At 47.4% G+C, this 16,868-nt stretch overlaps 1 protein-coding gene across 5 annotated transcripts in view; it reads left to right on the top strand.

Annotated features, from left to right (window-relative positions):
• The first annotated feature begins 821 nt into the window (after window positions 1-821).
• The window catches only part of DOT1L (DOT1 like histone lysine methyltransferase), a 77,993-nt gene continuing 61,946 nt past the window's right edge, over window positions 822-16,868 (top strand). For 4 of the 5 annotated variants that reach the window (XM_075444467.1, XM_075444466.1, XM_075444469.1 and 1 more), the window contains exon 1: window positions 822-1,181. In XM_075444467.1, the coding sequence (XP_075300582.1) occupies window positions 1,101-1,181 (81 nt within the window). In that variant the 5' untranslated portion in view covers window positions 822-1,100. Of the gene's footprint in view, window positions 1,182-4,067; window positions 4,145-16,868 lie in introns of those variants that run through there. The other variant, XM_075444465.1, reaches the window with a different exon arrangement.

The raw sequence follows: 16,868 nt of genomic DNA, 5'->3' as shown, positions 1-16,868 counted from the left end.
CTTCTGGGCAGTCAGGGCACGCTGCTGGCTCATGGTCACCCTGTCGTCCACCAGGACACCCAGGTCCCTCTCCGCAGAGCTGCTCTCCAGCAGGGCCGCCCCAAGCTGCTCCAGCCTGGCAGGGCCATGCACACGGTGCGTGCCAGCCTTGCACCTCCACACAGGGCGCTCCAGCCTTGCACGGGCACCAGTGCTGCGTGCCAGCACCGCAGTGTCACACCGGGTCCCCCTTCAGTGTCACACAGGTGCCCCATTCGTGTCACCTGGGGTCCCCCATCAGTGTCACACACAGGGTCCGCCATCAGCACCACACCCGGTGCCCCGGCAGTGTCACACTGAATGTCCCAGCAGTGTCACACTCAGGGTCCCCCAGCAGTGTCACACCCGGTGCCCCAGCAGTGTCACCAGAGGTCGCCCATCGGTCTCACCCAGGTGCCCCATCAGTGCCACACCGGGTCCCACCAGTGTCACGCGGTTCCCCCAGCCCTGCACGTCCCTCCCGAGCGCCGCGCGCCGGCCCCGCGCCCTCGCCCGCGCGTGGCCCCGCCGCCTCGCGCCGCCGCGCGGGCTCCAACGCGCCGCCCGCGTCGCGCCCCCGCGCGCCGCCCGCGGGCCGGGAGCAGAGCTCGCGCGCGGGTGCCCCGCGCCGCCTGGCACGCGCTGTTCCCCCACCCCCCCCCAGCGCCTGGCGCGCGGCGCGGGGGCGCGCGTGGGTGGCGGCGCGCGCGGGGAGGGCAGCTGAGGACAGGGGGAGGGAGCGCGAGGCCGCGCCCGCCTCCGCCCCCCGCGTCTGGCGCGTCGGTGGGGCCCGGCCCGGCCCCGGCCCCGGCGCCTCATTGTGCTTCGCCTCACGCCGGCCCAAGATGGCGGCGGCGCCGGAGAGCCCCGCGAGCCGCTAACGACAATAGAGGGAGGCGAGGGGAGCGGGCGCCCCCGCCGGCACCGGCCTCCCCTCCCCGCCTCTCCCGCCGCCGCCGCCGCCCGCACCTCGCACACGCCCCCGGCCGGGCCCGGCCGCCACACCCCACCCCGGCCGGCCCCTCTAGCATGGTGCGGGGCCGCCGCCGCCTCCTCCTCCTCCCGCTCCTCCGGCTGCCGACATGGGCGAGAGGCTGGAGCTCCGGCTGAAGTCGCCCGTGGGAGCCGAGCCCGCCGTCTACCCCTGGCCGCTGCCCGTCTACGTGAGTATGGCCCCGGCCCGGCACCTGCCCTGCGCCCTGTCAGCGCCGCCCGCTCCCCGGGCCCGGCCGCCCGCCGCCGCCCCGCTCAGCCCCCGGCCCTTCCCCGGCCCGGGCTCCGGCCGGGCTCCCCCCGAGCGCTTTCCGTCACTTGTTAATCAATCTGTTAACGAGCGGGAGCCGTTCGCCGGAGCCGCCCGGCAGCGCTCCCCATGCTGGAGCACCCCGCGGGGCCGGGGGGTGCGGGGCTGCCGGGCGCCGCTGCTCTCCGGGAAGCCAAACCCCCGATTTCTTTTTATAATTGGTTGACTAAACTTAAGGGCGGGGAGGAGGAGGACTGGTTAATGAAAAGTTTTCGTGTTTTCCTCGGCTCGCGTAACCGGTGAATAACCGGAGCCGCGGGGCGAAGTCGGGAGGGTTTTCTGGCTGATAAACGTCGCCTAAATTATCGGTGGGTTGGGGTGGTCGGGGGGGACCCCCCAAGCCCGTCGCGATGAAGCCGAGGAGAAGCGCGGGCCGCGGGTCGGGGAGCTGGGCTTCGCCGGCGGTGCCTGGTGCCGGGCTCGGTGCTGTCGCTTGCGCGTCCCTGGACCGAGCGCCCTTCCAGCTCCGCTTTCATTTGGTGCGGGCGGAATTCAAGTCAGGTTTGTCGGCTGATGGCAGCCGTAATCCGCACGCTTTCAAATCAAGTGTCACTTGTCCCTGGTTAGTTACGTGAGCGGCGGGTTTTTTCCTAACTTGCCTGAGTTTTTCCTGCCTCTCCCGAGCCCGGAGTGAGGGACGTGTGACCTTGATGACAATGTCCGTGTTCAAATTAGTGAAAATCTCACGAGAGCCGAAAGGCTTGAGAGGTTGGGCTTTTTGTGTGTATGTAGGGTTCGTACCAACCCTTGAGCAGTTTTTCACCCTGTTTGTAGCACCTTTGAGAACAGTTTGTAAAGGGAAAAATATCTCTCTCTGTGTATATATTTTGCCTTGAGCTGGGTACTGTTGATTATTCCTTGCGTTTCAGGCTTTGCCCTTGTACGTGTGCTGCTTCACGGGGAGAACATGCTGGGACGCACAGGCTAGGGCGGCTGACATTGCTGATATTGTTGCTCGCTTGGCAATCGTAACACGCTTGTGTGTGAATGATTAGAAGCATATCGCTTGTGGCAGGGGAGATGGCTGTGTGTGCCTATCTGCTGCCTGCCTTTTGGTGCTGTTGCTGTATCTGTGGTTTCCAAAACATCCTCCATGTATGCTGGCATGCTGTTTTCATCGGCTGCTCCCGGAGCTGGAGCCTCCAGCACACGCTGGTTAATGCAGCCTTTCCTGTTTGGGCAGCTCTGTCATTCGTGTGTGTGTTCCCGGGCGCGCGCTCTGCTTAAATTGACAGAAACTGAAAGTAGAACGATGACCAGTTCAGTTCTCTTCGTGTTGCCAAATATTAACTTGCGTCTCCCAGCGGGTTGCGTGAAGTGTAGGTTAAAGATTACATAGGTCAGGGATTAATCTGGAAGGAGGGAATGGTTTTATGTGTATTCACAAAACTTCCTACAGGCTTAAAAAGAAAAAAAAAAAGAAACAAACCACAACCTCCAACCTCCTCCACCTTAAAATGTGCGGTTTAATGCTGTTTGCAGCATGGGAAATAGGGATGTAGTTAATTTAGGAAAACTTGAGCAGCCGGTTCTGAAGATGGCACAGTACATAGATTTTTCTTTTCCAGTTATCAGAAACTCAGTGGGCAGGGGTGCTTATCCACATGTGCTCTCTGTGTGCGTTAGGAAATGCCGCAAAACTCGAACATCCTGCCATTAAACCGGCCTCTCTGCCTTGCAGATTTTGCCATGGTAATACAGAGGTGGATGGTTCATCTGGAGCCAATCAATATTCTGTCCTGCAGTTTTGGTGAAAAGATCACGTCGCGTATTACAGAAGCGTGCGCTCGCGTGCGTGGGCTCTCATGCATACACACACGCACGCCGCTCGCAGCCCTGGCCTTTGCAGCAGCAGCAGATGAACTCTGGAGCTTTAGAAATAAATCCTCCTGCCTGTACATGGCAGCGTTTGGCCTGCTGACATTGTACTCTGCTGAACTGCAGACTTTCTTTCCCTCGTTGGCTCAGCCTGGAGTTGGCAGCAGGGTGTATGTACCGTTGTGGTTTTAGAGCTCAGCTCTGGTTGACGTCAGCAGAACATTTCTTAGTTTCACCACGCTTTCTGCTGCTTGGTTCCGAGGAAGCAAGGTGGGATACCTGTGGGGGTTGAAAAATACACTTCAAGTAGTTTTATTTAGCACCATTCTTGCTGCTTCCTCTTGTATGCCATGAGATGTATTTTCCAAAGAGAGATGGAGAGAAAGGGGAGGGGGAGATCAGAGTCCTTGCTAATTATTTTTGGCGAGAGCTCCAGGAATGCCAGGGAATCATCTTTCCCAACACCAGAGGCTGAGCGGTGTGGTAGACCTGCTGCTTGATGAGCACCGCTGCGTGATGTAACCCTGCATTCAGTAACTTGGCTATTTTTATGCTCTTACTACATCTTAAATTAGCGGCGTTGGTGTTGCGGCGTAAAAGGCTGAGGGTCTCATCTCTTGTATTAACAGAAGCCTGGATTAATAACGTCTCTGTTTATTGCAGGACCACTGCTTATTTCATGTATAATGGGAAAAGCGGGGTCTCCTCAGACTGCTGAGTTTGCATAATGGCTCGGCTGACAAACTGGTGCTTGTTGGGATGCTAAAAGAGCCTGGGAGGGTGATGTGAAACATATATTTCCCTACGAGTCTAATTAGGGCCGTGGGAGGAGAGAGCATTGGTGTTGCAGATACAGCCTCCCACTGGCTTACACACAAAACTGAAAGTATGACTCTGTCCCCCGCCTTCTGCTTCGCTCAAAGGAAAGGCCACGGTTTCCTAATGAATACATGGTGAGCAGTTCTGTCCGTAGCACACTGTGATGAGTAAGTTGAATAGTGCATGGTGAGTAATCTCTCCTCATGACTCACAAAATATTTTCTGATGTTGACCTCTGTTTCTGTGAGTGTCCTGCTTAATCAGGGCTGAAGTGAGTTTATTCTTTTGTACGCCATTTAACTCCTTGACTCCCACGTACCTGCCTCATTTTTTGCTTGCATTAGGTTGTCAGTGATACTGTGTTAAAAATTTTAATTTTGCTATCAGGTGAGATGCAGGCCTGGATAAAGGAAGTACGTTATGTACTCAGCTGGGTGAGCAAGCAGAGTTGATGGATCTGGGTGCTCTTAAATAGGCTGATGTGGACAGAGGGTGGCATTTGTAGTCATACTTCAGGTAGGATATGCACAGCTTGGTAATTACTACTTAGATCTGATGGATACAAGGGGTGAAGTCCCCTTGCAGTTCTAAGACTTGCAGGTGTTTAGATTATTCTCTTGTTTCTGACTTTTACTGTAGTTAAATCTGAATGTTTATGAGCTTTGAACATGGAGGTTTTTCATGCCATGATAAATTCTGCCTAATCTGTGAAGTGTCTGAGGTTGTACTTTGAACTCCTCTTGACAACAGTTCCTGCTTAAGGAGTCCCAGCCTACTCTGTGTGTGTGTGGGGGAAAAAGGTGTGGGGTGTGTTTTTTTTTTTTCTTTTTTTCTTTTTTTTTTTTTTTTAAATCTGGATCAGTTCCACAGTCTGGTCTGGCATGGTTCTGCTGATACATCTCTGGCACCAGTGAGGGATTGCTTGCATACAGAGCTGAGCAACGGGAGGCTTCAGAGCTGCTGAAGCTGATTATTGTTCCCGAAATAGATGTTTGCTGAGCTGCACCCCATTGCAACGTGTGAGTTTGTGAATGTGGAAAAGCCTGTTTTCTGGCAGCACGTGCATCAAGAGGAGGACGCTGTGGCTGGGTTACCTCCTCTCCTTTGAGCTTGCGCTGAGTTTGCAGTGTGATCAAAGTGAGTGTCAGGGCTGACAGAGGGGGACGGGAGGCACAGCCAGGTGATGAGGAGAGGGTGGGACTGGTGTTGACTTTTGTTTGCGCTGTCATGGCATTGCGTCCTTCACTCGGATGGCTGCAAATGACTCGCTGCCTGTCATGTTAAAGAGTGTGCGAGTCCTTTCAAGTTTCAGAATTAGACATCTGCCTGTCTTGCCTTGCTCTTTTCATCTGGTAGGCCTTCCCGTTGTTCGCCTGCTGAATAGCATTCCCCCGAAAGATAACTGCAAACCTCAGTGTGTGTCAGGTTTTTGTGTGTCGTGCTCCCTCCCCTCCCTGTTTGACTGGCGAGCACTAGGCAGTTGTGCTGTGATCGTGCCTGGGAACTTCTCCTGCCGCCCAGGCTGCTGACGGGTGAGCCGCTGTGGAACCCAGTAGGGGTATTTTTTACCAATTTCGTTCCCATCTTCCAGCCCGGAAATCTCAGGCCCTTGACTCTGTCCCAGGAGGGGACAGTCCTGGTTTTGCCATTGTGCGCATCTTCCCTGGGTGAGGTACCTCTGCCGTGAGTGGCTGAAGCTTAAGCCTCCGAATTAGCAACTGTGACGATAAGTCTGGCTTGAATAATTCATTGATTTGTCTGTGTTCCTTCTCTTTGCTGCTGACTTTCCATTCAGCTGTAATGGCAAAAAATTCTCGTTTGCCAATGGAGTGTTGTCAGAGCATGACCCTGCAGCTGTTCGAGAGGTGTACGTGTGTCTGCTGCTGAGGAGTAATGGGTGCAAACTTGATGATGCCGGACTTTGTACAGGTGGAAGGGTGCAGAGTGTGTGTGCTGTGGGGTTTTTTCTTTTTTTTTCCTCCTCTCTCCACCAGTTGGTGATACAGCTGATACCATTTTGTCACTGGAGGAATGTGCTGTGCAGGAAAAGCTCAAGGGCAGGTGGTGATAATGAAAATCGCAGCCCAGCAGGGAGTGTCACCTTTGAAATTAAAGATCAACGATGGAGATGAATAGCAATTCTTGTTTAAGAATTTAATGCTTTTTTTTGTGTCACTCAGCTTTACTGGAAATAGTTTTTCTGATGACTAGCTTTAACTTCTCAGACAGCGAGGCAGGTGTGGGAGTAGTTGCTGAAGTTGAGTGCCATAGCACAGTATGGTAAGATCAATTTAGGAAAGTCATAAATTGGACCTAAATTGGTCCTTTCAGTGTTGCAGCTCACTTCTTGGAGCTGCAGGCAGCTGCTGCAGGGTGGTCCTGTGCCTCCTTTCCCCCAGGCACTTGCTCTTGCTGTTTCCTCTGCACAGATCCAGCCCTTCCTTACTACATACTCCATTGCACTCTGGTGGGATCAGCTGATGGAAAACAGTTGCACGTTTTGCACGTGCGTGTGGTTTTTCCCTTGGATCGGTTTGTGCTGGAGGGAGAAGGTGGGGTGCCTCTTCAGCCACCGTCCGCAGTTCCTAAGCATGGTGGCAGCCCCTCTGTTGTGCTGCTGTGAAGCTGCGTGTGGGGCGGCTCTGTGAACTGGATCACTGAAAATATCTGGGCTGGAAAAAAATGTTCCAGTGTTTTCACAGCCGCCCCCCCCCCACCTCGCCCTGCTCTGTAATCTGACTCATGCTGCCTTCCCAGGGCAGCGGGCCGGTACAAAGGAGGGGGTGGCAAGCAGAGGAAACTGGTGAGCTGGTTTTGCCAGGCAAAACCTCCTCACCCCCTGAGTAATCGTCCAGAAATTCGGCAGCGGTGGCAGAGGTTAGGGGATTTTCTCTGAGTTAATAGATGCCGTCAATACAGCTTGCTGGGAAGTGCTTGTGGGGATGACTAATTACTTATAGAAACTTCTCTAGTGGAGAAAAGGTTCGAAAACTGTAGCAGACTTCCGATTTGTCAGCACCTCTCTGCTCTCCCCAGTTCTTAAAAAAATGTTGAGTGGGGAAAGCAAATAGCGTAAAACTGGGAAAAAACTAACTTGGTCATTTCAGAAGTGCTGGGGTTTCTCTGCTGTCCAGCAAATAAACAGAAGCAAATGACAGAGTTGGCACAGTTGCATCATTCCTCTGTAGTTTTCTGCTCTCAGGAATGCCAAAGGGAACCCAGCAATGTGCTGTTGGGAGGTGAGGTGGCCTCACAGGGCGAGGAAGACTGTAACCGTACAGCGCTTAATTGTGCAGCACGTGGTTATTACAGAATGGCAGTTTTCTTCTGGGCTTTACCCTTTGAAGTGTAGCTGGCCACGAGTGACAATCAGTACTTGTTCAGTTTTCAGGCTGGCTTTTGTTCAGAGCTCTGACCCATTGGCTACAATATAAATCAGGAGTTCAGTTAACATAAGCTTTTTTCCCTAGTATTTCTGTATGAAAAGTAAAGATTGTTCTCTTGTATTGCATCTTAAGACCACAGTACTCCTTATTTTTCATGTAACTGAATTATCTGAAAGGTAACTGTTGAAAGATGGAGTAGCTGTTCAAAATCACTTTTTTCTTTTTTTTTTTTTTCCTATCAGCAGATGAGTGAGGATTAATGTTCCTGTCCTGACCAGAGTTCCAGCTCAGGCAATTCAAATTTATCTGCCTAAAATTCACCCATCAGTTACAGTCGGACACCGTATTGAAAGCTTTTAGTGTGCCAAGGGAAATCCATGCCACCGCATGCAACTCCAACTCTTGTCCTTCATGGCAGCCTTAATATATATGGAGATGATTATCCTTTCAAGTCTCAGATATGTGACTGACTTGTGTTTCTCCTGGGAATTTAGGCAAAATATCTTACCTCTTGGTATGCAAGATTTATGGGAAATTTAATCACCCTTCTCCCCAGACATCCATATGTCTACTTTTGTACTCTTCCTTCTTTCTTTTTCTCCTTTCATACTGCCTTGCTTTTTTTCTTCCTGCTTTGAGTTAACCTTTGACTGTCTGGTTAAAGCTTTTTACTGTAATGATCAAGGCAAAGACCAGAGGTGGGGTGCTTTTTTTCCCCCCTTACAGTGTATTTATTGGAGCTTGATAATCATAAAGTGTCTCAACATATTTAAAATATTTTTGCTTCATTTATTTTCTCTTTCCTAGCGGAAGGATCCACAGAGCAAGAGAAGTTCGTATTAGGAATCATGAACATAATATTACTTTTTTAGTAATTATTAAAGATAATACAGAACTATCTGAAGAGGAACAAGAAATAAAACTGAATATACGATGATATCTGCCACATGCCACTGTAGATATCAGATTGAGTATGTACTATTTTTAGAGCATAGGAAGAGGGTGAGCATATTTTACAGCAGGAAATGATGGATTCATAGATATGAACAGATCTATGAATAACGAAAAAGTTCCTGTTCTGAGTATTTTGTTTTGTTTCATTTCATGAGTGAATGAAAGTTTCCTAAAAATTTACACTGAAAAAACTTTTTAGTGTTAGATGAGGAGTCTAAGGAACTACTAAAGACAGCTAAAGGAAGCATTGGAAACTTTTAAAAAACAAAACAGTACAGAAAGTTCTGAGCAAGTTTCTTAGTAAAAATCAATGGGCTTTTCTGCAATTGAGAAACTTTCTTGTATTTTCTGTGTATTGTGAAGGGCAGTTTCCTGAGGTTTTAGCATCAACTTGTCATTTGCTTCTTAGAGCTCAGCAGTATTAATAGTGTTTGGCAGTATGTACTTCTGAAATTTTAAAACCTTGGAGCTTTTAAGACTGCTGTTTCATTCCTCAGCTGGATTTCCACTGGGTTGCAGGTGATTCCCTCCTGTTTGCGGATCTGTTGGCAGCAAAGCCCTTTGGTTGTGAGAGATCAGGTGCTGGCGCCGGGCGGCCTCTGCCCCTCTGAAGATGGGGATTGGAGTCTGTGCTGATCGCGCTTTGGCTTCCGTCCCTGCTTGCTAGAACAAATAGTCATTTGCAACATATGAAAAACACATTATAGTACTGTAGGGTCATTTACAAGTCTTTAAAATAGAAGCTTTAAAAAATGGTTGGCACATGCAAGTTCGTGTGTACTGTTCAAACTCTGCACTGGGTGTAGCTCGTCTAACCGCTCTGCAGCACAAGTTGAAGGTTATGGGGGGGAAAACTGTAACCATTCATGTTTTTCCTCTGTACCTCACAAAACATCTTTCTGTAGGAGCTCAGTGGACTTCAGAAAGAATACAAGGTTTTATTGCTGACTTTTGTTACAGTATTTATGTGTGTTAAGTAGGAGCAGAATTTCCGAGCTGTCCAAGATGGAGTTATCTTTACAGAATACAAAGTGGTTGTTTAAGGTGTTGTTGTCTTACCAGTGGCCCGCAGGACGCTTCCCTTCGGCCTGTCAGTTTTCCTTGCAGGGGGTTGGGATCAGCTGTTCAGATGGCAAATGCTGACCGAAGAGCCAGGCTGTGCCACGAGCTTCCTCCCAGCACCCGCCAAGGATATGGGAGGGCTGTGGGCTTGGGAAAGGGATGGTGGCCGCTTCTGGCAGTGGCACTTTTGGGATGAGGTATTCATTTCTGCCAGCAGTAACCCTTTACTGAAGTTCCCCGTAGGGGTTTGTTTCTGGCAGTGTGGATGTATATGGCTGTTTTATTTTCTGCTGCCCCCACCTCTCCAGCTACTGCTGCATGGGAGCGTTATTTCTTTATTAACACAGGCCACGGTTATGCGAAAGTTTGAAACTGGTGTGTCTGCAAGTAGAAATAACTCTTGCCATCTCTGTGCCCTTGCTGTTGTGTCTAAGCTGCTCTCACCCTTAGAACAGTGTGCTTGTACACTGGTATGAGCTGGTCTGGTTGAAAGGTAACTAAGCTGAAATACGAGAAGGTTTAGATTTAGCCTAGGCCTTGCCTGACTTTGCTGTGTCTCCACAGGTGCTGCTGGCCCAAAGCAGGAGGTGGCTTTTGGGGAAGCAGTGGCAAGGCAGGTGGCTGTGTTGGTTTAAACTGTTTGTGAAATGATGGTAGGGCCGCCTGTCTTGTTGACTCAAGTGAAAGCCCAGCAGGCTGCTCTGCCCCAGAACAAGCAAACACTGGACTCCTTTGCATGTACGCATAGTGCTTCTTCAGCTGCTGGAATCGCTTCAGCATCCGCGGGCTCCCTCCAGCTGTCATATTGTGGGAACAGTTTCTAATTGCGTAAAACTTAATTGAAAGGGCAGTAGGATATACCAGTGGAAGGTACTGTTTTACCAAAATAGTTGTGTTCACCTATATATTAAAGTATAAATGTTTTGGATTTTTTTTTAACTAGTTTGTCTTTTTGGATAATAGAACTACTTCTTCCTTGTGTCTGGGCTGTGCCTGGTTTATGCAGGCTAGAGCCGGTAGTGGCTCATCCTGCTGTAACTGTCCTATGTGGGTGTTGCCTGAGACACTCCTGCAGAATGATTACGTGTTAATATATTTATACAGCCCCTCCTGCACACTATCATGGGAACCATTCCCTCTTGCATTTGTGCAGTGTCCGTAGCAACAATTGGAACTGCTATGTGGAAAGGCAAAACGGTTTTATTGTGGTTTAGATAGCTGCAATGAAAGTATGTGTCCCTGTTGCAACCAGATCCACAACTGTCCTGTCTACGAATTCTGGATCACCTGTGCTCATGCTGTACGAGGTTTACCTGGAGCGGTTTGGATCTTCTTGTCTTATGCCTGTTTCCTTTGTTAATTTGGTAGTTTTATCATGTTCTGGATCTTGGACCAAACTTTTTTCTGTAAAAGTCCTTAAGTAGCCATTAGGGAGGCCATAGTGCCCTCCATGTTTTCCGATTAGTTTTGTGTGAGAGTAAACTTACTGACTACTAAAACTACATCAAACTTGTCTGCTCTCTTGCTGTGTGGGAGACGAGTTTCAAAGTGCAGTCTTGGTAGCTCTTGCTTCCCTCGCTGCTGCTCTGAGGCTGGGAGGAAAAGAACAAACACAAACAGTTCACTGCAGGAGATCTCTTTTTATACGTACTGATATATTCATATACTTGTGAATGTCCTTATAATTTCTTCATGTAAGGGAACAACAGTAATTGGATGCTTCAAAGAAGGCTTTTGATCCTCATCTCACTTGGTGAGGAGACACAAGCTTTGGTTGTTTCTGTGGAAGCTAAATGACACAATCTTGATTTGGGATAAAATCTGATAATACTAAATGAAGTCTAGCTATACAGTATGAAATTTGCAAGGGGCAGACTTTCCCTTTCCTTACTCACAGTGTAACTGGCATTTGAGCACGAGGCAAAGACCTTAAAATGCGAAGGCATTTAAGCTGGCAGGACTGCAGAGCTTGAGATCTGTCCTTTTGTTCAGCTGGCCCACAGGCAGCTCTTTGCCGCTGTAGCAGCTGGAAGTACTTTGGTTTTGGCTTTTCAGAGGCTCTCGCCAGCCACTGTTTGCAGGTGTATTGAATGTGGACGTGCTCTGGACACAAAAGCTGGACTGCTGAATCTTTCTAGACAGAGTGTAAATTTAGCTAAACCCTGCGGGAGGAGGAGCGCAAAGTTCTGACAGGCTGAAGGCAGTGCTTTTGAGAGGGCATCCGCATGCCATGCAGAATGCTGGATGCTTTCCTTGTTCCTGCGGGGAAGCTGTAGCTGCAGTAGCTCACGTTGCCTGTCTTGGTGTCTAGAGAAATGTTTATCATCCTCCACAGATGGAGGAAACCTAGGGGACATTAAAGAGGCACTTGTCCCACTAGTCTTCTGCAAGATTGATTGGTTTTTCCTAATCCATCTTTTTGATCTCTGCTAACCATCTTGTCTCCAGCTGTAACATCCTCTCCTTTGGATTTATGGACCACTGCCTGGGGAGAGAGCTGCCACTACAGGCAACCAAGCTGTTCTTTAAAACCAGAGGCTGGTGAGACTGACCTCTTTTGTTTCGCGAGTTAAATAGATCATATGCAGATCGGAATTTGGCAAATCGAAATGGCTTCTGTTAACACATGAGGGGAGTCAGTGTTTAGTGCTTGGGAGCCGGTGTTACATGGCTGGTGTTGGAAGTATCCAAAGACAATCATTAAAAGGTGCAGGAGTGTTGCCATTGATTTATTTTCAGCTAGCTCGTTTCAGGTTTTGTTTTCTTTGAATTGTTTGGATTCATCTGGGGGATGGTAAAAAGCTTGTAGGAGATCTCTTCCTCCTGCTTTGCAAATGCTTGACCACAGCTTGTTTGCAGTTTCTGAAGAGCTGCTTTGGTCACCTGGCCTATTTTGGCGGAGGAAGTGTGGTCTGGTGAGTCAGACCCTAAACTGGCTCTGCAAAAGTAAGAATTGCCCTTGCTGTGGGACAGTTTAGGCTTGGGCAGTTAAAGCTATGCCCAAAGATGTTCCTGTCTATGAAGAGAAGATAAGGGGTCTTAAAGTTCTGTGTATGGTGCGTTGACAGCTACTGATTGAATGCCCATGACCTGTATTTCTTTTTTTCAAGACCACATCCAGATTTTCAAACGGTTTGTTCAGATTTTCGAATGGTTTGTTCTCCTCTCAGGTTTGCAGGTTTGGGTTTTTTGCCACCTTTACTGTGTAGCACTGCATGGACTGATCGGATCTCACAAGGATCCCACTTTGCATGTGGGGAGATGAAGTTTAGAAAAATAGTGTTCACGCCCCAAGCCCCAGTGCCTGCTTATCTCCAAGGTTAAGCTAGTTTCCTAAGAAGGACCTAAGTATAAAAAGATTTGAATTTGGAAGGGCACTAGAGTGTTGTTCCTTGCTTCAGGCAACGACGGCTGCCCAGTGTAATAGAACATGCTCTTTGAGGAAGAAACATAGAATGTTTAAATCAGTTGCTTTAGGTTAGAGATTCACTTTAGAGTACGAATTGTTGCACTAGGAGATAACTAGTCCTGTACAAATACATCCAAGAGTCTAGGACGCAGGACCAGAATACAGAATTATACCAAAATAATGCCATGAAGATATCCCAAGGATCGCTAACTTGAATAAATAGTGTTACCAAAACAGCCACACCTGGTGGAAGAGTGTGTAGTGCTTTGTGTTCAGTGTGAATTGCAAGCCTTTGTAGCAGCTGGCTTGTGTTGTGGCAAAAATGTCACAAACTGTTATTTTCATTTTCCCTAGCTGTTGTAGGGTGTGCTGCAAAACCTTCTAGTTCAGTTGTTTTTATTAGAAATTTGTTGCTTCATAGAACAAAGTTACGTATGGATAACTGAAATGTGTCTGGTGCTCTTCATCCGATGCATTGGATGGTTGGGGGTCCTTTACTTTTCTTACGTAGGTGTTAGGGTAGTAGTTGTGATTACTACTGAGAACTTAAAAGTTCTGGTCATATTAGTGAGTTTTTTTAAATTTCGGTTAACAGTATGTGATTATAGAAAATGTTCATGATTGCATGAAAATACATGCTTGGAAAGAGCTTTTGGGCACTGTCTTATTTTGCCTTTGAAACTGCATGTAGGGCTTCTCATATTTGCAAGATACAAAATGTCTTGTGTAGAAAGAGGACTGGCTGACTTGAGCATCGAAGCATGCAGAAAGATTCTTTATCCTTTTTTTCTTTTTTCTTTTTTTCCCCCTCTGTGATCAGAGAGCTGAGCAGGAAAGGCCCTAACTGAGATCAATCAGGGTGGGAAACTTTTGGAGAAGAGGTGAAGGGAATAACGAAACTCGTAAAAATTGCTGTGGCCTAATCTCCATGTCCTAAAGGGCAAAACCACTAACGCAGCTTGATGGTTTCTGCTTGGCATGATGTGTAAGCAGGAGTCGTGCATGCTGGTAGGGCTTCTGGGCACTAATGTACTAAAGGTAACAGCAGTGGGTGTGTTTCTGGCTTCAAACTCCCTGTGATTAGAGTTGTAGTAACATGTGGATGGAGAAATCTGTTCTAAGAATCGGAACTGTGAAGCTGTTCAGTTGTGTTGGCTGAAACTGTTCTCTGCTGTCTTCCATAGAAAATTGGGTTCTCTTACAAGTGACTTTGAAAAATTGTCTACTTTCTTTCCATTATTTTTCCAGTTAAATGTCGTGGCAAAAAGTATTGAGTGTTCTCTGGGAGCTCACGTTTCAATTTTAAATTCAATGCTTAGGTTGAAAATAAGAACTCTTTATTATAAAGTTCAGCTGGAGAGAATTGACTGCAATAACTTAACTTTGAATGTGTGTTTAGGGTTTTTTTGTTGTTTTGCAAACTTGTAAATGAGTATCTTTGGGCATTCTCAATAATTACTATAAACTGCAACTTTTTACTTGAAGTACTTAGTGCATAGACCACATTAAAGAGATAAGGTCTTGTCTCATGAAATAGTTTCCATTTATGTGGCTCAGAAGATTCCAAGGGCCTCTCAGACTACATAAATATAGATCATTGCAGAAGTACAGCCAGGCCAACGAGCAGCACGTAGTATGCTTCACATGAGCATGTAGGCGAGGAGGGAGGGAGAACAGCTTGGAGCAGAGTCAGAGGATGAATGGAACTCCTCTTCGTGACAGAGTACCGCGGCATCATCTCGTGACTGCGAACACAACAGATACGCTTCTTGAGACTCGTCCAAAAGGCTTCTGCACAGAGTATTTCATGATTGATAGCCAGTCTGCTTGTAGGAGGCTCTTTACCAGGGTATTTTACTGACAAAGCACTGCGAATGCGGATGCAGATGCAGCGTAAAGCTGTGCTCCCACAGATGACTGTTTGCCAAAGTGTAACACGACGTGCTGTGTAACGTGCCTGCGCTAGAGGCGTAGCTGGCATGCTGCTGTTAGTCGTGGGTCACTGCAGCCTGAAAAAAATGGAAAAAAAAAAATAGTGGATCTCTGATTTCAAGCAGCTTTAGGCTGGGCTGACTGTTGGCTGAGCTGGGTCTAAGGCTTGCCACACTCCTGTGACTGCAGCAGAGCCATCAGGAGCTGCTGCCAGTCCCTCCCAACCTGCTGGCTTCAGTGTTCGTTTGCTGGGTCTGTAAAAGAACCCGAGTTACAAGTGCTGCACCAAGCTCTGTTGCATGTCTGGCCAAAACCAGTGCATCTGCTTGAAAGGATGATGGCGAGGCTGATGCTGGTCGGAGTGGAGTCTGTGGTTTTGGTGAGGTTTCTATTCAGCTTGCCTTTTGAGTTGTCAAAGACTCTCTGTCAGTGTCATAAACAATTACATGAATGTGGATGGGATGGCTGGTGCTGTTTAATGTCTGTTCTTGTTAAATCTTACAACCATAATGTTGAAATGGGACTAGAAGTGTTCTCTGAAGAAAGGGAAGCTGCTGTGTATTTCTTTTAGATCTGTTCCCCCCTTCCCTTCTCCATTTTCCATGGCCTTCTCCACTTTGAAGGAATGTTAGAAGACCATCTCTGACTTTGTTTGCCAGACTTGCATTAGATCTTGGGAGCTTGTCTACCCAGACAAAGTGTGTTCGTTATAGACTGTAGTAAACTTGGTAAGTGTTTCAACATGAGAAGTTTAGCAGCAGTAAATGTGGAACTGTTTTCAACTTCATTATTCCTAGATAATGACACAAACTAAACTCAGAAAGGCCCCTTCTGGCTGGAGTTTCCACATGAGGTTGTGTTAGTAAAACCACTTGCTTCAGTTGGATGATCTGTACTTGTAGATGTGCATTGTGACTTTTTTTTTTTTAAATTTATTTTTTGCTTTTTAACCCAAGACAAAGGAATCTGTTAAGTAAGCAGTTTTGGTCAGTTATAGGGGCGTTTTCCTGAAGACCTACAGGGCAAGGGGTTTCTCTGTGTGTTCTGCTAGCACTGAAACTGCCCAAAACCATCAATGAAGAATGTAACTTCTTCAGAGAAAACGATTATGCCAGAATAAGCATGAATTCACTTTTCCGCTATAATGTGCTTATGTTGATAAAGCATATGCTTACTATACAGAAACACAGTTTACTGGAAGAGCGAGATCAGCCCAGGGGGTTTCTACTGTGATAATTTTGCATGTAGCAAAAGGTGAAAATTTATAGGGGATGTTTATGGATGAGCTGACTGTCTTGGGTTGTTTTTATACTTTGCAGATAAGAAATGAAAAGAAAGAAAAGTCCTCCTCCTGTATGCTTTTTCTTCTTTTATACGTGTACTGAGAGTCAGGAGCAGATTTTAGTTTCATCGCTTGCCTATTTTCTAGGCCAAAATTTATGAATAGAATTACTTGCTTGACATTTCTCATCTTAAATTGGGTGACTGTTTGTTGGTGCTGTTGGTTTGTTGGATTTGGGCTGTCGCAGTCCAGGCCCAGAGTGAACTCCGTGGACTGGAGGAAGCGCAGCCCCAGATCTGTTCTGCATGGCTTGCGATGCTTGGGGCGTTTGCGTAGCAGCAGCATGGCATTATGAAACTTGACCAAGGTAATGCTCAGCTTCTAGGCCACTGTGTGTTCAGTCCCAAATGTCCTGACTGTTTTTATGTTGGCTGTTTCTCCTTTTTGAAACAGTAACTGGAATGTTTTGTTTTACTATGATTGGTCTCTTCTGTGACTCCTAGATGTGGAGTTAACTTTTTGCATTCTGAAAATAAAAGCTTTCCTAGTAGAATAGGAAGTGTTCATTCTTACCTTTAATATAATAGACTGGAGAATTTTTTTCCTTTCTATCCGCCTGTCATGAGATTTTTATCCAGGTATCTAAAAGGCTATGTACAAGTTTATTGCAATGAGAACGTCTACAAGACTGGCTGATCCGAAGTATTAAACTGGTTATACAAGGGGAAATCTGTTTCCTCATGCAGATATGAAAGCTGTGATACTGATGAAAAAATGTTCTATTTGACTTACATCGTGTCCTTGAATGTCTTGAAGAGATAGAAATAATCCCAGCCGTCTTCTGTCATCTGTCCATTAGTGTTTGTCATCTTCCCTTCCCTCCCT

The sequence above is a fragment of the Opisthocomus hoazin genome, chromosome 27, assembly GCF_030867145.1.
Source record: "Opisthocomus hoazin isolate bOpiHoa1 chromosome 27, bOpiHoa1.hap1, whole genome shotgun sequence".
In the NCBI taxonomy this organism is placed as follows: Eukaryota; Metazoa; Chordata; class Aves; order Opisthocomiformes; family Opisthocomidae; genus Opisthocomus; species Opisthocomus hoazin.
The sequence above is the reverse complement of the archived record's forward strand: the minus strand, read 5'-3'. Positions and strand labels throughout refer to the sequence as shown.